General features: G+C 43.8%; 1 protein-coding gene across 1 annotated transcript in view; it reads left to right on the top strand.

Annotated features, from left to right (window-relative positions):
• Positions 1–22,733, top strand: part of LOC117224800 (uncharacterized) — a 610,978-nt gene that overhangs the window by 557,010 nt on the left and 31,235 nt on the right. Inside the window, exons 9-10 of the mRNA XM_076524388.1 lie at positions 8,433–8,526; positions 20,240–20,437. Of these exons, the coding sequence (XP_076380503.1) occupies positions 8,433–8,526; positions 20,240–20,437 (292 nt within the window). The remainder of the gene's footprint in view (positions 1–8,432; positions 8,527–20,239; positions 20,438–22,733) is intronic.

Genomic DNA, 22,733 nt, shown 5'->3' with positions numbered 1-22,733 from the left:
AATTTCAGGAAATGCGTGGAGCCGCTCGCTCGATAATTACCGCGATAATTAAAGTCGCCTAATCCCGATCTCCCCCTGAAAACCTTGTCGCAGCGAAAAATATCCGAAAATTATTCGACCCGTTAATCCGCTTCGACACGGAGGCTTATGCGAGGGCGCGGCGGCGGCTGCGGCGGCGGCATTCTTATTTCCCTGAACGCTTTCGGTGAGCAATAACACGTCCCGCAAGATCTTTAAGTAACGAACGGCAGAAACAGCCGGAGGTTCGAGAAAATGGGAACGGCTCCACGGCGGTTTCGCGGCGGTGTGCACCTGTTCGGTTCACTGCGACACACCGCCGCGTCGCAGACAGCGGGGCATCTGGAAACTTGCGAATTAAGAGATTCGCGAAAGGGGGTCATTCGATTATCTCCGACCATTAAAAGGGTCCTGCGCGCCGCCCTATTTCGAACGGCCGTTACTTTTCCCCCGTCGCTTCTTTTCCCGAACTTTCTTACACGAGTTTTACATTTTGTCGCCGCACGAACCGAGAGGGTCGAAGGGAGAGAAACTCGAGAGAGCCGGGAGAAAGGGAAACGGCCGCGCGAGAGCGGAGAGAGCGGAGAGGAGAGGAGAGAAGCTCCGGTGGCAAAGTTCTCTTCCTCGAAGAAAAAGCCTGTCTCGGCCAACGAGCTTCTGCCCTCCCGTTTCCTTCGCCGAAACACACCCCTTCCAACCTCGGAACGATCTCGCCCGACGTGTCATTGGTATTCCGAGCGGTCGCACCAATATTGCGTTACTAGAACGCGTCCTGCAAGCCTGATCGAAGCGACACGGGGCCACGATGACACCCCGGCGAAGCCGCTTGTAAGTCACACCGCGACGGCTACGGCTCCCTTTTAATTTACACCGACCGAAATTAATGCCCGCTCCCGCCCCAACCTCTTTCGGTCACATCGTAATCGAGACCGCCTCACGGCGCTCGATTTTTTTCAATCGTCTTCGGGTGAAACAGCTTCATCGCTTTCAATTTACCCGCTCCGTTCAGATGCCCATTTCAGGCGCCCCACTGTAGGGCAGACGCGCGCCAAACCCGGCGAAAAACATGTTACATTTTACATCGTGTATCTGCAACGTATTTCTTTATTTTATACCGGCTATGCCAAATAACAAATACATATTTATATTAATAACATATATATTATATTATATTATATAATACATATATATTTGACATTTTAATATATATATATAATGTATATTTTATTAATATAAATATGCATTTCTCACTTGCATTTATATGCATTTGTTATAAATAATATATAATATATAGCATATTTATAAGCATATTTATATTAACAAATGCATATTAATATATAACAAATACATATTTGCTTTATTTCATAGTCTTTCCTGCTGCTACGACCCTTATGCAATTACTATTTTTATATTTGCTATTGTTTTACTTTAGTCTCTTTAAATATGAAATCTTACATTTCATTTTTCATATGCTTGCAAAGCACTGAGACCTTTAAAGTTGTTCAAACCTAGATGTTCTAACTGATAATATAATAGTATACAAAAATTAGGATAACATTTGTAGACAACATTGTCCGTGGGTAATTGTTTTTTTTTAATAATTAGTAAATTCACAGAATCATGCTTTTAAGACGATTTCTTTAAGTATACTTTATAAGTTTTATTTATCGTATAAGTATCCTGTGTGTGTGTGTGTGTGTGTGTGTGTGTGTGTGTGTGTGTGTGTGTGTGTGTGTGTGTGTGTGTGTGTGTGTGTGTGTGTGTGTGTGTGTGTGACATTTTAAGGAATATATGTGCTTTTATTATACTTACAGAACACTCGCATTGTTAACTATGTTTGAAATATGACAGAATTGATTAGCGCAAAGATTCCTTTGAAAGCTGAATTCAACGAATTCAGCGAATTCTATTTAAAACGTTCTCCCGCCAGCTCTTCCGCTTGCGCAATTTCTGAAGATGTTTAAAATTCACCGGAGGCCGTAAGCGTATCGCAAGACCCGTGTAATTGACTATTAAATTCCAAAACTGTTAATAAGAATAAATATTCACTTTGAAGCGGCCCCCTCCCCCTTAAATACTCGTGAGAACGGAACCCCGTTCTTGCTCTCTTTCTCCGTCCGAAGTTCCTTCGAAATCTTCTTACGTAGCGCTCGGCAGCGTTGTTAGTTAGGGAGTCCCCGAGGAGAGCATCGTAGTCGGAACGACGACGCTCGGAGGTAAGATGGAGCCGGGACGTTCCAGATAAAGATGATCTCGGGATTCTAATTATTCGGCGATTTGTAAATGGCACTTGACTCGCAGGAAACGGAGGTCTGCAGACGATGGCGCACAGTTCCCCGCGGCCTTCGTCCCGCTTCGAATGCAACTCGAGCACAATGGTTGCGGGCGATTCTATGGGTCCTAATAACCATCCGGCCGAACGAAACGTTGCTTTTGATAAATATTGGGCAATTGCGAGTCGCCGTAGACGCGGTTACGATAATTTTATGCGACCTCGATTCCGCGGCGAGGCGAGCATCGTCGAGCATCGTCGAGGGGCGCGGCTGCGAAACGGATTTGCATCTAGACGGTTGTTCGAGCAGCGAAACTGCATCGCCGCGATGTCGTTCGACGCGGAAAACGTATCGAAAACAAACAACCGGAGTAGCATGGTCCCGCGCCCTCCGAAAGCGACGCGTGTGCTTACGGAGCGGCGAAGCGTGACACGCGCGAGCGTGTACGCGCGGAAAGCTCGCCGGTCCGCGTTCACGAGCCGATAATTCCGAAAATTGCGTCGCCATATGCGTGACATCCGGTTTTTGCTCAGCGCAGCGTGATCCTCCACCACCACCCCTCTCCCCCCTCCGACTTACTCGCTTATAAATAAATTCCGATTGGATCGGAACGAGCCCGGTGATCGACGAAAATATTCGATTGGCCGGATCCGGGCCTCTCGGACGCCATCGACACGCGCATGTATACTCGCGGCACATTCAGACGGAATCCTGCAACGTTCCACTGAACAAAGCGGTTTTCCGGCGAAAAAAATGAACCCGCGAAACTTCGAACACATTACCACGGAAATCGATAGCGGCTGCGTTTGATGGAGTGTTGGGTCAAGTTCGAGGGAAGGTGTTCGGGACCGATGTTTCCATCGTATCGTCAAAGTTTGCAAATTTTACCCGACCCCTCGGCTTACGAGACTGTAATTATTTGACTATAATGGCGCAAGTATTGTCTCGATAAATATTCCAGTTGCAAGACTGAACGAATTAATTAATTCATTAATTAACTTCTAACTACTACTGCCGGTCCGTGAGATTACTACTAATTACTTGTTCGTCCGTAGTAATGATATAATGGTAAGAAAAAGTGTGGGAAAAAAGGAACGTTTTTAACACACTTGCTTCTCCTCGATCGAACTCGGACCAGTTCATTATTTATGTGCAAAGTAAGAACAATTGATTTTGATTTAACACTTTTATGTCAATAATAACGCAATACAGTAATGTCTCCCTTACTAATATAAAAATTATCTTGGAACGTGATGTAACAATTTTAGTGGTGCCTCAGAGTCACCACTCGAGTGCAAAGGGTTAACGTGATTCGGGTATTATAAAGGTTATTTTTCCACACAAAACGAAGAATATTCGTTCAACGGGGGACGTTCGTACAATTAAATCGAAAATGAATTCGCCGTCTTCGTCGTATTCTACGAAAACAGTTGATCAATCTTTCTGTGGTTCGCTTCATTATGGATGCAATAAAGGATCCCGCTCGCTGCGCCCGTACCAGGTGGTACACTTAATCGCTGAAAACAGCCAGAAAACAGTGTAGGCCGGAATTCCATAAAAATTCTTAATCTCGAACACGGCCGAACAAGTCGTAAATTCACTCCACGTCGGCACCTTCCCCGGAGCGGCATGCGTAATAAATTTTCCACGAACGAAATCGAGTCGGTCGCCGCAGCCACGGGCAAAAACATAATTTGAATTCGACGCATTATCGGGCCTAGGATCGGCGCCGGGGCTAAGGGCGGAGAGGGGGTGGGGAGAGGGCGAGCGAGAGAGGGATGTTTTCCGCGTGGAGAGCACCGAGGAAACCCTTGGCCCCTCTTGATCCACGGGGGAGGAGGCGCGGAATCAAGTGTTTGAGATTATGACGGAGGCTTCGGTCACGTATTTCATTAACCGTGATGCTGTCGGTTCCGGAGCCCACGTAGGGCGAGTGGCAGATCTCTCGAGGGTGCAGGTAGCCGCGAAATATGTTTGCTTTGCGTTACATCCCCCGGGATGATCCCGTTATAATTATGAATGTCCTTGTTGTTCCGCGAACGAGCGCCGACCAATTCTTCGCCTCTTTGGTCGCCGTTAATCTCGTTGGGGATTCCGCCGAACCCCGTCTCCTGTTCTCGCACTTTTTCCTCCCCATTTAAGGTTTAAGCTTTTATAAATCATAGTCGACTGCAACAATTCGATTTAGGAGGAAACGTGAAGTAAAGCAATTTGGCATAGGTACTCGCCCTTAACACGTTCCGTGCCGAGCTTTTTTTACTCGAATCTTCACACTTTGATATTTGACTAAAACTTGATGTATTACGTGCAATTATTAATTCTCGTACACATAACAACGTAACAAAAACTTATCAACGCCCATTCTTGCGGTGGAAATTGATTCTTCGGTTCTAAATTTCTTGTAAACAATTTGTTCAGTTCACTAAGTAAACATGCAAGCGTGTACCATCGATGGTACACGTGGCACGGAACGTGTTAACCGTTTTGAGTCGCAGGGGTTATTCAGAAAACACGGTCGAAAAGTGTCGAACAGCGTGGATAGCGCTTGTCTTAATTGATCGCGAAGAGAACCAAGCGGCGCGATAGCGCTCGTTAAGATTGACAAACAAAACAGACAGAAAGAAAAGAAAAGAAAAGCAGCTGTGCGATGTACGCGCGTCACCGAGGTTTGACGCGACACAAAATCTGAACAGCGCGGTCGCGCTGCTTGCGACTCGAACGGTTAAACAATTAGCTGTCGGAATCTTCTTGAAATGACTGTTTTACTTTTTAACATTATTTATATACTTGACTTAACCAGTTCGCTGTTTCTAACGAATACAATATCGTCGCTATATAAAATGTTGCCATTGACAACCGGTAAACGTAAACAAATATTTGCCTATTTTCTTCTTTTAACAAAATCCTAACAGTGATATCCTAACAGATTATATCGAAATGATGGAATCCAAACAATAAAATTAATATTATTGTTACAAATCGACAAATATATGCGAAATACATAATTTCGTGTACGATAATACTGTACTGCAAAGTTTCCAAATTGTTCTTAAGATTGTTCAACGCTGTTCACTAATGTGTCTATAATTGTTTCTATCACGGATTAAAATTGGATTTTCCATAGAACTCCGGACCATATTGGATCAGCTGAATACAATTTCGCTAGATGTCCAAACCGTCTGTAAACGCACGAATAGAGTGACTATTCGTACCAACTTTTCAACTCTCGTAAAATGTAGAACGCTTAAAATATTGAAATAAGATAGAACACCCTATACAGTGATTTCCACCGAAAATAATAACTGTTAGTTCAATCGTGTTGATTACGAGTTTTCCATTGAGACAGCTAATGCGGGTCAGACTGGATCCAAGCGTCATCGTCAGCGGCTACAACCGGATAAAACCCGGGAAACCATCGGCTGTTCGTTTCCGCGGGAAATTCGTTGAACGCGAAAACCGACGCAGAGACGTTTCCATCGTTTCCAAGCCTTGTATCGACGAGATCTGTTCGCCGGTCTAGCGTGCTTTGAAACGAGCAGCGACAGATTGGAATTACCATATTGGAAGAGGGACTGGACTCCTTATTTCCGTTTCCTTTAGCGCGGGCGAACGGGGGGCAGGGAGATGAAGAGATGAAAAGAGATGAGGAGAAATAGGAGAGGGATAAAGAAGTGGGGGGGGGGGGGGGGCTAAGAAAACCCCCGAAGGGCTTCTATCCAAATCGCTGTCTGCCGCGAGATTCTTCTCCCGCGTTCTCGTGCAACTGTCTCCCGTCTTTTTTCACCGAGGTCTCCCTTTCCTTCGTGGTGCCCCTACCCCCGGCAGAAGGCAGCATCCCCCCTCTCCCGTCATACAACTTTCATCTCCCCTTTTCCATCTCGGGCCACGAGATTCATCCGATTCTCGTCCACGAAGATTTCAATCTTGTTTGGTCGAGGTATCGACACGTCCTCATCTTCCTCTCGATATTCCCTGCAACATGTTCCCCTTGCCCCGCCACCCTCGCCTTCTCTCCCTCTCTCTCTCTCTCTTTCTCTTTTTCTCGCTTCACGCGCCCCTTCCGGCCGCGAAGCGGTTGCTAACCCTTGCGACAACGAGAGAGGACGGTCGATGCATGTACAGGGTGTCCCAAAGTATGGGACCACTCGAAACGCGCGAACCCAAATCGACGAGGTTTGCTTTATTTTGTGAGTAAAACCTGCATGTTCGAAGTATTGACCCTTTGCACCCGGCTGGTGACGCCAAATCGCGACTTAAAATCGTTCTATAACGTTTCAAAATAATTGTAACATTATCAAATTTGTTTACATTTTAAAGACTGTCAAAAGTGCAGTTGTTGCACGAGTCGCGAAATTCAATTTCATATATATGAAATGCACTTGAGTCATATAAAATGGAAATACCGTAAGCCAGAAAAACTATTTTGAATTCAGAGTTAAAATGATTTCGAGTGCAAAGGATTTAACTAGGAGCTTCTTCTACTAAGGGAGGGCGTCCAGGCAAAAATAAACCAATAATTTTCCAGATAAAATTTTGAAAATCTACATTTCGATAGCATTTTTTACGCTGATTCGAATTATGGAAAAATTATTTTGCTAACTAATCTTTTTCTTAAAAAAATGTTTATTAACAAAAGAAATTAGTTGACAAAATAGTTTCAGTCCCCACGCGAGGCCACCTCCGGCGCTTGCGCCAGTTTGCGGTGCGTGCGTACAGTAATGTCTCTCTAATTGACGCTCAGATTGTCCACAAAAATGGACAATTTGAGAAGAGGAGATGCGATTATTCGAGCCTTGCACCTCGTTTTTATAATTGCTGACAATCGGCAGCTGTAAAAATGAGCCGCAAGGCTCGATAAACCGCGCCTCCTCTCCACAAACTGTCCATTTTTCTTTCCAAACTGAGCGTGTGTCAATTAGGGAGAATTTACTGTAATTCGTTGAATATAAACAAAAAATGTATATCCCATTTCATAGGCTAAAAAGCATGTGAAATAAACGTTTTACTACCAGCAAAAGGATTGTCCATACTTCACACATTAAACAAAAAATAAAAAATAGCTGTGCGCCAACATTTCAAGCTGATTTTCAGGTTGACAGTTGATTGACAGGTTTTCTCTTGCTTGTAATATTTTTAGAGCAAGTGAAATCGACACTGATTTCGACAAACAGATCATACATTTGATAACAATGAACAAGCAACTTCATACTATCTCCTTATCCTACCAGCAAGAGACGTCGACAAGATCGACGACAGCAATTTAGGCGTTGTTCAATATCCAATTCGGACCGTAACCCCAGCGATTTATATTTCCATCAAGAACATGCTCTAGCCGTCCCACGTTTCCAGGACACCCCGTACCGGTCAAAACGAATCGAGTGCAGGCTCTCGGAGGAAATTCCCGGTCGCTTCCGCAGGAAATTCGCGGAACACGCGACCCCTCCGCCGATTTCCAGACCCCTCTTGATCGTCGTCGTTTCGTCCGGTGATACACTTTTCCTCGGCGAACCATCGGAATGATCGTCCCCTCGAAAATCACGATCCTATCGCCCATCGCGAGCCTAACGTCCCCAAGGGTGCTCGGGTGGGGGCTGTAACAACCCCGGCAAGGTGAGCGCGACGTGCTCGCGCTCATTCTCAGCATCGAAAAGGACTTTTCCAGTCTATGAATATATTAAAAGCAAACAAAGCCGTTCCACCCGTAATCCTCGTCCTTTTCTCTCGCCACCGCGGCGCTGAGCCGAACCGAACCGAACCGAATCGAGTCGAGCCGAACCGAGCCCGAGGACGTAGCGAACGCGTTTATTAAAGCGTCCCACAAACGCTTTCTTAAGCACTTTAAAGTTAAGCTTCGTCGTTATCCTTGAAAGTCCTGACGTGCCTCCTTTTCGTCGGACCGGCGAGCGCCGGGGGTGGCGGCGTTCACGGGAACGAGAAGCAATTAAAGTCGCGTCCATCGTTCTCAGCGAACGCCTTTCGTTGTTAAATAACTTGACACCGGTTACTCGGAAGAGCTCAATTATTTTACAGCCGCGCCTTCTTATCTCGCTCGATCATCTGCTCTTAACGAATCGCTGCGCGATTCGTCTCTTTCGATCGTGGACACTCGGTACTTATTCACAACGATTTCTCATTTTTCAGACCGAGATCTGCTCGAGCGCTCTCACGGACGTCATTCACGCTGTCATCAACGGCACCGATGGATGCTTGTTCTGCTTCGGACACGCGGGATTAGGTGAGTTCGCAATTCTTAAAGATCCGTTCGGCAAACGGCAATGTTTGATCTGTGATTTCTAGACTCGAGGTCCGTTTCAAACGATGATGTTATTATGTTCGAACGCTTACCGACGTGATTTCGTCTATTTATCGTGTTCTTACTGAATTTTTAATTTTCAATTGGGTAAACGTAATCTACAAAAACTCGCGTTCTTTTTCGTTGATAACTTGTAAACAAAGCTGCGGACTACATTTTCGCTATGACCTCCCCCATTTCTGGATTGCGAAACATTTTTGGGACACCCTATATACCGACGGTGATTTTATAATCTTTGAAAGTCTACGCATTACATTTAACCCTTTGCACTCGAGTGGTGACTCTGAGGGACCACTAAAATTTGTTACATCACGTTTTAAGATAATTTTTATATAAACAAAGTTTAGACTTAAAAAATTGTTAAGAGTGTAACTGTTGTGTGGGTCCCAAGAGTCAATTTCATATGCGTGAAATGCATTTTGTTATACACAATAAAAATACTATAAGTTAGAAAAATGATGTTATATTTACAATTAAAATAGCTTCGAGTGCAAAGGGTTAATAACGTTTAATAATTTAGTAATAGCGTAGTAATATAGTGTGATAACTTCGATTCGGATTATCATTTAAAAAAGAATTTTGAGCCTATCCATCGTATGGATAGGCTTTTGGTACATATATATATAGTAATGTCTCCCTAACTGACGCTCAGATTATGCACAAAACTGAACAGTTACGGAAGAGGAGATATGATTATTCGAGCCATTTATAGTCGTTGACAATCGATAGCCATAAAAAACGAGTCTCAAGGCTCGAACAATCGTATCTCCTCTTCCAAAATTGTCCATTTTTGTGCACAATCTGAGCGTCATTTAGGGAGACATTACTGTACATATAGTGTTATTATCGCCGAGCAATTCCGCGAGCATAAAGTTTCCGAGAATCGAGCTTAAATAAACGTCGACTTGCACGTTTGTTCGCCGAGACGCATTCAATCGAGGACGCGGAGGACCCAAGGCTCGACGTCCTGGATATAAAAAGCAGGTTAAACATTTTTCTTGCTTCCGCGTGGGTGAGCGAGGGGGTGACAACGACTGCGTCCTTCTTTCAGCTGGCTTTGTTCGACAAAGTTCGACGTCCTCGTAGACAAAACGTCATTGTTCCCACCGCGAGGAACTCATTCGCGTCGAGCGTGGAAATAATTACGTGAAATATGAATACACCTCGAGGAATCCTCGCATTTTTATCGCCCTACTGCGCCCTTTTTCGCAAGCTTGTTACGTCGGTAAGATACAGCCACAGCTGTCCATGCTGTACAGAACTCCGGCCTGTTTCGTGATCCGTGGAAATTAATTACTGCCCTGCCATTGCACCGCGGCAGCGAAAGCGAAGGGTCGCCGAATTTATGCATTTTCTTGGACCTTCGACTCCTGCGTTAACAACCGGAAATGGCGGAATCGGTAATCTAGCATACGAGTGTGCGCTGGAATCGTAGTGGCGTAATTTAGATTTTCGAAAATTTTCGATTAAAAAGGCAAGTTAAAGGGCAATGTTAAAAAGGCGAGTGAAATAAATTATAATGTTATCACAAATTAACTGAACTCTAAATGATCTTAACAATTAATTTGGTCAGTAAAAACATTACACATGTTCGTAAACAATAACACTCCTTGTTTCTCACAATGAGGAGAATGTGATTTACCTCACTATGATTCTAATCCACAGTGATACGTTCATACGAAATTATAAACTAATTCCATTCAAATCGATATCCATCCGACTAAAATGAAGTCAGCTGAAGTACCGATATAGTTTATCCAGTCGATACTTTTGTTCTTTAAACACCGTATCAAATTCTCTCTGTTAACTTCTTTCTCTTTCGCTTGAGAATCAAAATTCCAAAAATGAACCTTCTAAACAATAAAGATCGAGAATATTTCGCGTAGTAGCATATTCTAACAAATTAGCATTCTCAAGGATTTACTGTAATCATGATTCGTTGCACTTTTCCAATAAAAATTTCGAGCGTATTCGTCGGAACGTCGGTTGGAAAAGCAACAGCTTTCGGAAACATTAGAGTAGAATTTTTGTCGATGCTTAACCTTTGTAAACAGCTGTGAATAACTTTCGCTGGCGTACATTTAATTCGTTTTCCAATGCGCCGCGATATAGTTTCCTCGCCCGAGGTTTCCTTTACGACAGAATCGTCTTTGAAAGTCCGCCGAGAGTGCGTGACGACGACAAAGGCAGCTTCGCTAATTACTCGCGCACTCGGCGATCTTTAAAGCCGTGTTTCTTTGAGAGCGAAGACTCCGGCCGAGCAGATTTCACTGCACGTTTTCGGCTTATTTTGTCGCGAAGACTGCCAGACACGAAATTCAAAAGCTCCAAAGAGCGCATTCTGCCCTTGAAAAGTGTAGGGTGGTTGCGAGCCGCCGCCTATACGGGGGTAGTAGACCAAAACACCGACCCGAAACATGTTTTGTCCCACCGTCAATAGAGCAATCCACCTGCGAACGGCATAATAACAATACAATCACTGACAGGTGTATGCAAAGTCTTTTTCTAAATTCGCCATCCCCTCCGTAACCGGATCGCGGATTTTTGTGTCGTTAAAGTACATTCAAACGAAGACTTAAATGACGCTTAGCACTGTATGTATATTTTTACAAATCTTTCTTTCAATTAACGCCATATTTTCTGCACACAGAAAACTAAATAAATGAACGTCCTCAATGTGTTTATAAATATAGGTCATTCTCTTTTCATAAATGTTAAGTAAAAACGAACAAGCATATTTTATATATTTCAAAAACTCCTCTTTTACGATACACTCGAACGGCGCATCATTTTGACAGAAATATAATCGAGTATGCTCAGTAGCATTTATAATTTTATTCATCAATTTATTTTACACGTTGTTTCATTCTTTTTGGTCCGAATTCTTATACGGATATAAACAAAGTTATACAGATCAAAACCAGCAAATAGTCTCTAAATAGAATTCAACCATTTTTAAAATAATTAAAATTACTTTGATGTGTGAGTTAAGAGTTGGAAATGTATAATTTTCTAGAGTACGTCAAAAATGAGCGAGCAAAATACGTTCGGCACATTCTAGCTAAAAGTGGAAACAGGTTTAATAAACCTAAAGATACTCCTACTAGTTTTCCTGTAAACCTTAACCCCTTGCCGTACAATTTTCTTCATAATTAAAGCGATAAGCACGTTTTCGATTGTAACAATTTCTTCGAGAGAAAAAGGAAATTTATATTTATCGCGAGTCCACATTTACTGGGATGATTGAAGTATTGATCGCAAGAGGACAGAATTTTATCCCGACTTAAAAAACGGAATAACATTGGTATTTAATTGGATGTTACTAGAAATCTGCGCCACGGGTCTGACTCGTTAAAGTACGGCGAATCTATGGATTAATAGAAAATGAAGAAATCGAAATGAATTGTCAGAAACTAGCCGAATGAAAGTATCTATACTCGAACCGAGTGTTAAACAACTACCAGTAGAACTGTTAATTCAGCGCCAGTCGTCGCGGTAACTCGCGAATCAGCCGCCACGCGTTGCATAGAATTGCTTCCACGTGCAGCAGCGAACACGTTAACCAACCATTCGGCTGTCAGAGCGTTCCCCCGCTTCATTTAGACATTTCTGGTGCCACCCCCGTCTTAGATGGCTCGTTTGCCGGTTGCTTTTCATCGTTCGCCAGGAAGCTAAGCGCGGAGCTCGCGGTCGCCGAGACGCGAGAGTTGTTTTACATTTTAAGTAGTGATATCGAGTTTGCATGGAAATGCATGATTATGGGAGGGAGCCGAGGGGAAGCGAGGTTTCCCCGACTGGCGGTGGAGTGGTTAGGACGGATAGGAGACCGCGGGAAAATGAACGGGCACAGGGAAAACGGGCGAGGACGCTGGGTACGCAATTGTGGAGACGGAAGGAAACGAGATAATGTATGCTACTGGGACACGCTCTTTCTCGCCGACCACCTTTCGAATCTTAACGCACCCCCGGAGATTATCTTCGCCCGTTTCGCGTTCAAACGGAATAACTTCCGCGCTGACGGATTTATGGCGAACGAACCGATTAGACTTCGCGAGCGAGCGAACGCCGTATCGATTACAAACGACTCCCCATTCGTTCTGCTATCCGTCCTTTGGTTCCCGAGTTCACGGTTATTGTTCGCGATCGCGGAGAATTTTTGGCGATGTTCGCTGGAAATACTAGCTAAGGGAAACTTGCCAAATCCATCGGTCACTCGAATCGTATCCTCTTGAATTAAATCGTTGACCCTTTGCACTCGACCGGCGACTCTGAGGCGACACTAAAAGTTGCTGTACCATTTTTTAAAAGAATTTACACATTGTTAAAGTTTTGCGTTCGATAAATTGTTAAGAAATAGAAATATTCTGCAAGCAAACAGGTTGAATTTCCAGTGCATCAAATGAAAACAGCCATACCGAATGGAAGTACTGTGACTTGAAACTTTCATTTTCGAGTTGTAATAGCCTCGACTGCAAAGGGTTGATACCGGATTAAATATTCATGAGAAAAATGGATGGATCAAATCGATCTTTCTGTTCGAGTTGTTCCTATTAAGATTTAATATTTAATTCGTTCATTGAGATCGTTAAGGGATAGAATGATCTTCGTTAAAATCTTGTTTCTTGCAATCAACGTAGAAAATTGTTGCTCTACATCAAGATTTGCAGTTCAGTTGTTTCTTATTGTACGTGACAGATCAATATTGTTTTAAATATAAAATATTGCCAAGGAATAGAATAATCTTTACTAAAATCTTGTTTCTTGCAATCAACGTAGAAAATTGTTGTTTCGCATCAAGATTTCCAGTTTAGTTATTGCTTATTGAACGTGACAGATCGATATTGTTTCAAACATAAAATATTGACGCATGGACGTGTGATATAGAATCGAATGAAACTTGAGAATGCTGTATAAAGAGAGCCGAATACAATTTTGTACAGACAAATTCATGAAATCCGAGCGATTTAAAAGAAAAAAGAACATTTTAAGGTAATGTTAAAGGCGATACTGAAGCTTCTCGACTCAGAAGTTTCGAACAACGTTGGATGAAACGCTGTGACACATTTTTGTATAAACGACAGTGACATGCCACATTTATGTCGTCCGCACGGAATATATAATTTTCACAAAGAGACAACACAGAGTGGTAAAAAACCACACACCAACATATTCAGCACATAATTATCGCGACAGTTTGCTTCCGAAAGGAGTGCCGTTGGTTAATCTTCTGAAACAGTTTTCCCAGAAACAAAACTAACCGGTATGACCCGCAAACCCAGTGACACGCCGCGCTTGTTCCATCCACACGGAATACATAATTTTCTCAAAGGGACAACGCGGAATGATAAAAAGGCGGGCGCGCAGTCGAATAACAACATATTCAGCACATAATTATCACGACGGTTTGCTTTCGAAAGGAGGCGCGCGCGGTTGTCGCGCTGGTTAATCTGCTTTAGCAGTGCTTTCTCGCGGTGAAAGGGATCGACAGCGCGTACCTTAAGGGCCGCGACTGATACGGAGTAATTAGCACAGCGTTACAAAGTACAAAAGCCTGTATTGTCTGGTTGTCATGCAGGCAGACGGCTCTGGCTTCTCCCCGGCGATAATTTTCTGTACGACAAATCCCGTTGCCCTCAAAGGGTTTTCTGACGGGCATCCGTTTCGTTTTTTCCTCGGCGGGGCGTTCGCTTGTCGATCTTGCGATTACTCGTCGGCCGCGCGCCGCTTTTTCCCCCCTCCTCGCGGTTCTCCCGCCGCACAAAGTTTCCCGCTCGCGGACTGAATCGCGCGGGAAAAACCGAGGCGAAGAAGACGCGGGCAATCCTTGCCCCATGAAGATCGTTGCCGGGTTCGATCGCGCCTCCGCAGCGAAGGCAGAGCGGGCCTCTCCTTTTCCTCGTCTCTCCATCCGTTTCTCTCTTGACTTTCCCGCCCCCTTTTGTCCCGCTTCGCAATCCTCTTTCTTGCCGTCTCTTTCGTTCGCCGAGATAGTCAAAGCTGCGCGGCAGCGGCGAGGCAAAGAGTCCGGGGGGGAGTCGGGCCACAAAGAAAGGGCAACAGAGGGACGAGAGTGACACAGAAGGGAAAAGAGAAAGGGAGAAAAGTGCGTTGTCGTAGCGATGATCAAAAGCAGTTTGCTCGCGGACTTGCCTCAAGTATCTCCGGCCGCGACGGTGGCGGCTGCGCGAGGGGACGAAAGTTCGTTCGGCTTCCTTCCTTCTCCTCTACTTCGGCTCTTTCTTCTCGCCGGCCGTTTCTTTATCTTCGCTCGCCGGTCTCTTATCTCTCCCAGCTGCCGCGCTCTCTCCGTATCTCTCCGACGCGTCTCTCCTTATTGATTTTCCCTCGCGGTAAGTTTCAACTTCGCGCGCGAAGTCGGACACCCCGGGTTTTACCGACTTCTCGACGCGTCTTTCTTCCGCGCGTTTCGCGGAATCCCATACTCGGAGTACGCTCGAAGGAGCCGCGAGGAACGACTAATTTCGCCGGGGCCGGTGTTCTCCTGATCGAGTTTGCACGAAAGAGTGGCTAAACTGGATTAACGCGTCGACTGCTGCTACGGGTTCGTTCGTGGCTCTAGTTAGCTACTACTTTCAACCCCCCCCCCCCCCCGACAAGCTCCGCTGGCCCTTGATTTATGGAAATTTGTGAGAGGATTAAAAGTTGCTCAAAACGTTAATGTTTAATCTTTAAACGAATTCGCGTTTGCTTTGGGGGAACCGTTCGACGGATTGTCATTAAACTTGCAGTTTTCTTTGGAACTTCGTTGGTAGACGTTGTTTCGAAGTGATCGGTGCTGCTTAGGTTATTGATAAGTTATAAAATACGTATATGTGTATAATCGAAGACATTGATTGAAGATTTACGGAAAGAAGATGTTTTTTTTCATTGAATTGTAGTTTCTCATTTTTGTAAAATTATCAATGTGACGCGAACAGGAAGAATAGTTTTTGATGCGCACGATTATGAGGTTAGTTTTTTGTCTTAACGTTTTTATAATCTTTTTAACTGTTGAAGAAAAAATTAGAAACTCGTCGTTTCGACTGGTTTGTATAGATATAACATACAGGGTGTCTCACAATTATGGTATTTCTGGGAAATGTGGGGTTCCTGAGGTCATTTGTACCAACTTTTTCCTTAGCGAAAATGTTCCACGAGGCTTCGTTTACGAGTTATTAACGAAAAACACTGACCAATCAAAGACGAGCTCGGTTGGCGCAAGAGAGCCGAGCCAATCAGCGGATCTGGGGTTCGACCGCTCGTTGGCTCGGCCGCCTCGCGCCAATCGAGATCGCCTCTCATTGGTCACTGTTTTTCGTTGATAACTCGTTAACGATGCCTCGGAGAAAATTACTGTAAAGGAAAAAGTTGCTTCGAATAACCTCAGGAATCTCTCATTTCCCGGAAGTACCATAGTTATGAAATACCCTGTACATAAAATACATAGATACAATAATATACACGTATATGAAAACCATTTACGTATTAGACTTCTTTTTATTGGCGTGTATCTTTAAAGTCGCATCAACAACACAGGTTGTTAACAACTACTTCGAGCTTAAACCGTTGTAAGGTTCATTTTTCCAATGAGGTTTGCGAGGTGTACGTCGCCAGTGAATGGAATTATTGCTCGCAGCTGTTGTACGTTTTCAAGCAACGCACGAAGCAATCTCGGAATAGTCGAAATTCCGCATATGCATCGACTGTATCGTCCGTGTGAAAACGCAGTTGGACGGTGCACATACGCCGTAGTTTGTCGAATTTTGTAATTTTCGTTCGCCGGCTTATTTCGATGCATCGATCCACGCGGCTCGCTGTCTCACCACCGGGTGCTCCATCACGCGGAATCGACGAGACGTAAACGACCGCGGGAATACTGGTTCGATTCGCGATGCGTTCGCAGGATCTCCGGGACAAGACGCGATTCCCTTCCCGCGTAAAGGGTGAACTCGAGGGGAATTCCAATCGGCGGATGCATCGGCTTTAAAGCACTCCTACGCGAGTTTTCCGCGACGCGGTTCTCGGAGTATGTTTCTCGCCTCCATCCGCTTCGTTTCTCTCCGCGGCTCCGTAAAAGTTCTCGCTGAAATTTTCCGCGTTTCCCCGCGTAAATCGTTTCCTCGGCTACGCGCAATATCGACGAGCGCATTTAGACACGGGACGCCTTAGTTTTAAAGGAGAACTGTCGGCAGGATTCCTCTCGGAACGCGTGGACCTCGCTGTCGTCGTACGCCTGCAAGCTGCAAAATGTTTCCGATTACTCGGAAACTTGCAGATCGCTGGATTAATCCTCGCACGCTCGTCAGAAATAGTCGCAAAACCACCGACGATATCTCGTGCGTTTTAACTTCGGCGCCAACGAGTTATGTTTTATCCCTAATTTCGTAGTTTAAAACGTTGCCCGCAGCGTCACCCACATCTCGGTAAAGAAATTGTTTGCGCAGAATTGAGAATTATTTTTTACGCTAAGTCAAATATATCTTCCTCATTTTCTAAGTATCGGCAGAACGTAAGAATGTTAAGATAATAATTAACGGCATGCGATGCGTGTCAATTCTAATCGGATTAAATAAAATACTTCATGAAATTTCAATGGAATAGATCTTTTTTACGAGAAAATCAAGCATTTTGTAGCATCAAGAAACAGAAAACGTTTATTAAGAGTTTCTAAACAAATTATACCACAAGGATTTTTGAATCTCGTGCACCTTTACATTTATTATCTTTTTCACTATTTTACTCGTTATGTTGCTCGATTTACTAATTCCCCTAAGATAAATAGCATTGAATTTTTAAAATCGAGCAATTTCAAGAAACTGTAAAAGAATTATTACTTAAACGAAGAAAAAGTCGCGTCTGATGAATTCCCCGGCAACCCTGGAATCGACGGGGAAGTTAACTCCAATTTTCCGGATCGAGTCGGCCGAAAAGCTTGTCCTTTCCCGGTTTCTAATTAAATAACAACATAACTCACCGTCTTATGTTCGAACAATTAAATAACGTTTAAGATTCAGCGACGGCTGCCGTTGCTCTCCCATTATTTCGCTGTTGCCGGCAGGCCTCTCGGCCCTTCCCCCGAATTCTTGCGCCTTTCACTTTCAATTTTCGTCGTTCTCTTCTTTCGACCGTCCATATTTCTCCCCCACCCGCGGCGAAACTTCTCCATTCTGTTGTTTTTACGGTTTTAATAAGACTCTTTCGTTTCCCTATCAATAATACCCCGAACTCTTTTTTTCGCCGTTCAACTTCCAAGTTTCCACTCCCCATTCGGAACAAGTTACTGCCTGCCAGGTGCTATTTCAGCGATCGGTTTAACGCGGATGGAACTTTCTTTTTGGCCGTTCACGATCAATTCTTATTCGAAGAAAGTATGAAAGACTGATTGGCCGTTCGGAAACTCCTTGTTCGATATCAAGCCGGAGCAACGTTATTGTAAACTGAGATGCTCGTGATGATAATAATTCGTCTTTGTTTCGCAACTAACAGAAATGTGAGAAAATGTGTACTTTTATGCAGCGTGTCTCCAAAAATGTCAAGTTATAAATAGAGAAACTATAGAATGAGCAATTTGTTGGTTTCTTCTTAAAATTGCTATTTTAAAAAGACCGTTTAATATTTTTCGAAGATCTCTGCTTTATTAAATATACTTACCGATTAATTACCAAAAATAATTGCAACGATGCAACGTGCCGCACCAGCCGTCGAACAATCGACCGCAATTCTTTTGTATACAAAAACAAACAAGATGAAACAATAAAAAGATCGAATACGTCTTATTCGATAAGTATAAAATTAATTATTCCCGAAAACAAGCGAAATGCGCAGCAATTGGTCGGCCCACAGTGTGACCGGCTCTACTACCTTACCTGCTCGAGGGTTACGTAGCAAAGCATCAGTATATTCGGCCGCAGCGAACTATCGCGTGCCGTGGGGTAGTGCAGGGTGCATCGAAAACTCCGGGGAACGTATCGCGCCATTTCTCATCGCGGATGCTGGCGACAGCTGTTAACGCGTAAACGTCAACCGGCCGCCATTCTCGATTACATTCGTTTCACCCGTCATTGGTCAAACCCGTGAACTTGCAACGTAACCGAATTAATCAGTTTCAATCTATCGGCGCGTGTATAAATTAGATCGCCGGGTGCGCGACGAGGGTTCGTCACGCGGGTGTAACTACGCCCGGGACATTTATCGCGTCGGTTCTCGACGGCCATCGGTCACCGTCGTCCATAGTAAATAGTAAACAAATTAATTGTTGCGGCCGGTCCACAAATCGGGCATCGTGATTGTTCGCAGAGTCATCCGTCGATTTGGCGGCGGGCACGGACCGGCGATTTTACAAAACCGTCGACGATATCGATCCGCGGCGCGGCGACACGTGGCCCGGAAAAGCGAGGGAAATCAATCGCGGAACGAATACTGTTTGCCGCGACGTAATCGCGGAAACGCGTTCGCTGACGCACGGCCGACTCCTGTTTCAACTTCCGGCTCGGTGAAAGAATACAATTAAACCCTTTGGCTGTTTGTTCCGAGTCGGCAAAGCGGGGCTCCTCAGGAAAACGGACTGTTAAATTGTTGACTTCCTGCAACAATGAAAACACTGTAACGTTGCAAAATTACTGCGGGATTGTTGCGACTGGAACGCCGATTTTTCTGCCAAATAAACTTCGATTTCTTTTCTGAACAACTCTAATAAACTGACAATAATACCAGAATAATTTGTCAATTTTTCATGTATTTGTACTGTTTTGCATTTGATTTTGATTAAAATGGAAGAGTTAAGTTGTACGACGTGAATAACATTTGCATCGTTATTCATAATAGTATAATTTTTAATTCGTTCTATGAATTATTGTACTCTTTATTTGAGTTTGATTTGTATTTTATTCTATTTTATTTTATTTTCTTGTTTCATTTTATCTATTTTATTTTATAGTATGACATATGATATACCATAATTATGTTAACATCTGGAAAAGGGTGATTCTTGAGGTCATTTGAAGTAACTTTTTCTTCAGCGAAAATGCAATCCGCGGCTTTGTTTACGAGTTATTAACGAAAAACCCTGACCAATGAGAGGGCGAGTTTGACTGGTGCTAGGTGGCCGAGCCAACGAGTGAGCGGAGCCTAGTTCCGCTTATTGGCTCAACCTCCTCGCGTCAGCTGATCTCTTCTCTAATTGGTCAGTGTTTTTCGTTAATAACTCGTAAACGAAGCCGCGGATTGCATTTTCGCTAAGGAAAAAGTTCCTTCAAATGACCTTAGGAATCACCCGTTTCCAGATGTTAACATAATTATGGGACACCCTGCATAAGGGGACGCGTCACTCGTAATCCATAAAGAAATCAATCGAGTTCATTATTATCTTTGCAACATTATTACGTTTTACAAATCTAAATAAAATTAGAAAAATATAAATGATTAATGTAGCAATTAATTTTCAAATCCGAGCAAATAACTTCGTCACCGACATATGCCTGACACGACGGACAAAGTGTTAAAGCGATTGTCGCCGCAGTTCAGAACGTAATACTGTAAATGCATTAATCGTCGCTCCCCTGAATTCGCATGTGTTCGCGATTTTTCCAGAACACGGAGTTCGAGGTAAATGATCCGAATTTCGTTGTTTGTCCAGGTAAATCGCACACGATGCTGGGAACACCGGAGGCAGGACACACTCTGGGAGCGATACCATGCGCGATCGCCTGGCTCTTCCGAGGGATCTCCGAGCAACGGCAGAGGACAGGTGCCAGATTTAGCGTCAGGGTCAGTTGCGTGGAATTAACGGCCGGCCAACAGCAACTCAGGGACCTTCTCGCGGCTCATGCCAACGGTGAGTAAATACATTCACCACTGACGGATATGCTGTGTCTAGAAAAGAGCCGCCGATGAAAGCTCTCGTTCTCTCATGCGTCCCGTGCACTTTTTCCGCTTTCGTCTTGCTGCGCTAGCAGATATCAGATACACTCGTGTAAAAGCTGTTCCATTAATCGCTTATGACATTGAATCAATTTTATTTTGTACTTTAAAGTAATTAATCCGAAAGGATTGCCCCCCCCCCTCGCCCTCATCTTAATGTTTCTGCTGCTACTACGTTGCATCGAAAAATTAGTTGTAAAAGTGTAATATATACATATATATTACACTTTTACAACTAATTTTTCAATGTATCGTAGTAGCAGCAGAGACATTAAGATAATATTATTAATATTTAATAAATATTATAAGATAATATTTATATAATATAATATATACATAAATATTATATTATATAATATTAAATAATATATACATATATATTACACTTTTACAACTAATTTTTCGATGCATCGTAGCAGCAGCAGAGACATTAAGATGAGATTATTTTTCTTAAACGGACTTTACATTACAATTACATACGTAATATTCTTCAATGTTTCGTTTTATTTTATTACTTGCCGTATCATCGAAGAAGATAGAAATTCTTATTCATATAGAAAACTCTTATTCAAATAGACAATTCTTATTTATCGTTCATCGACACTTGAGCTTTCGAAGATTAACAACAAGAGAACGGAATTTTATTCCGACTTAAAAGAACAAAATAACATTCGTGCTTAACAGAACATTACTAAAAATTTCCATTAGTAGCTAGACTCGTCGAAGAACGACAACGAATTAACATAAATCGTTGTTTGGCGAATAGATTGGTGTCGATGAATTCGGTGTGAGTCGACGGAAAAATCGACGAACCATTTCCGGCACCTAATAACGATGTGCTATGCAACTGTGACTGATACGATGTACCTAACGCAAGATGTGCCACGAGATACTGTGCCGTCTTCATGCTGTCGAAAACAATGTGGCAACGCGCGAGCCTCTGGAACCGCAGCTCTTCCGGTTACAAATTGCGCGCAATATTTGTACCGCAATCTCCTCGACGCCGAAGTTTTCTCGTTTGAACGCCCGATCGCGATAGCATTGTGTAGCCGGGCGTCGAAGAAACTTCACTCGTAAGAAACACTTGTCTCGAGCGTCATCCCCGGGTTTGAAGAGTTCCGACCCCCCCTGATCTCCCTTCTTCCGCCCGCGATTCCGCTTTCAACGATTCTTAGATCCGCTCCACCGCTTCGCGAGGAGTAACGGGAACGTCTTAGATATATTTCCGGAAGGGTGGGAACTTTCTCTGTGCCGCGATAGGGTTGAATGTGCGCCGCAATTAATTCGATGCCTCGAACAATGCCGGCGAGGACAATCGTTTCGGATTAATTGATGCCAGCCGGAGGGAACAGGATTCTGCCGTCCTGCGGCGGGATCCTCGATAAACTGACCGTGGAAGCTCGGTCTAATTTTCCGGGTGTCCTGTAGCTTGTTCCTAGACTGCTTTACCGACGCTATTTACATTCATACGGATTGAGACACGAGGATCAACGGCAGATTGAATTGTTTCTTATAAGCTGCTATGCTGGAATCGGCGGTACTGCATGCCAGAGTTCGGCAACGAATAATCTGATCAGCGATTCACGATTGTAACTAACGTGAAATCGTGTTCGTGATTAATAGAAGTAATCATGATTCATGAATCGAAGCAAATGTAACGATCGGCAGTCATGAATATTCATTCGACAGCGTCGAATGAAATTTGAGTTAAAATTGGATCCGTCATCCGAACAAAATTTTTCGCGAGTCTGTGCAAACGTAATATAAATAAAAGAATCGATCTGTTTAGAATAACGATCACACGGCGGTCATAATACGATAAGATCCACTAGATCAATTTTTGGCTACTAATCTCTTCGTTGCAAATGTTTTGTCCGTACGTTCGGTTAGTCGCCTAACGTACATGCGCGACCGAACTATTGTACGCTCGATTCGCGCTTCCTACGGCAAATTAATGACGTGGAAGGGTCTCTAGTAGTCTTAGAGAACTTTATTTTTTGTGTTGTACTCTCTGCGAGCGCTGGCGGAAGAATGCTCTTCCAACGCTGGAAAGTCGTGGAAGAGCACCCGTGGATGGAGGTAGATTGTTTATTATTGGTCAAGGCACGAATCACCCCTTGGAGGGGGGTGTCTGCCTTGACCCTTGTTGGGGCCTGAGAGGGTTTCCCCAATGGTGGGACCTTTTTATGGCCCTTGTCTCTGGACGCAAC

The sequence above is a fragment of the Megalopta genalis genome, chromosome 9 (assembly GCF_051020955.1).
Source record: "Megalopta genalis isolate 19385.01 chromosome 9, iyMegGena1_principal, whole genome shotgun sequence".
In the NCBI taxonomy this organism is placed as follows: Eukaryota; Metazoa; Arthropoda; class Insecta; order Hymenoptera; family Halictidae; genus Megalopta; species Megalopta genalis.
This window is presented reverse-complemented; position numbering and strand designations above follow the sequence as displayed.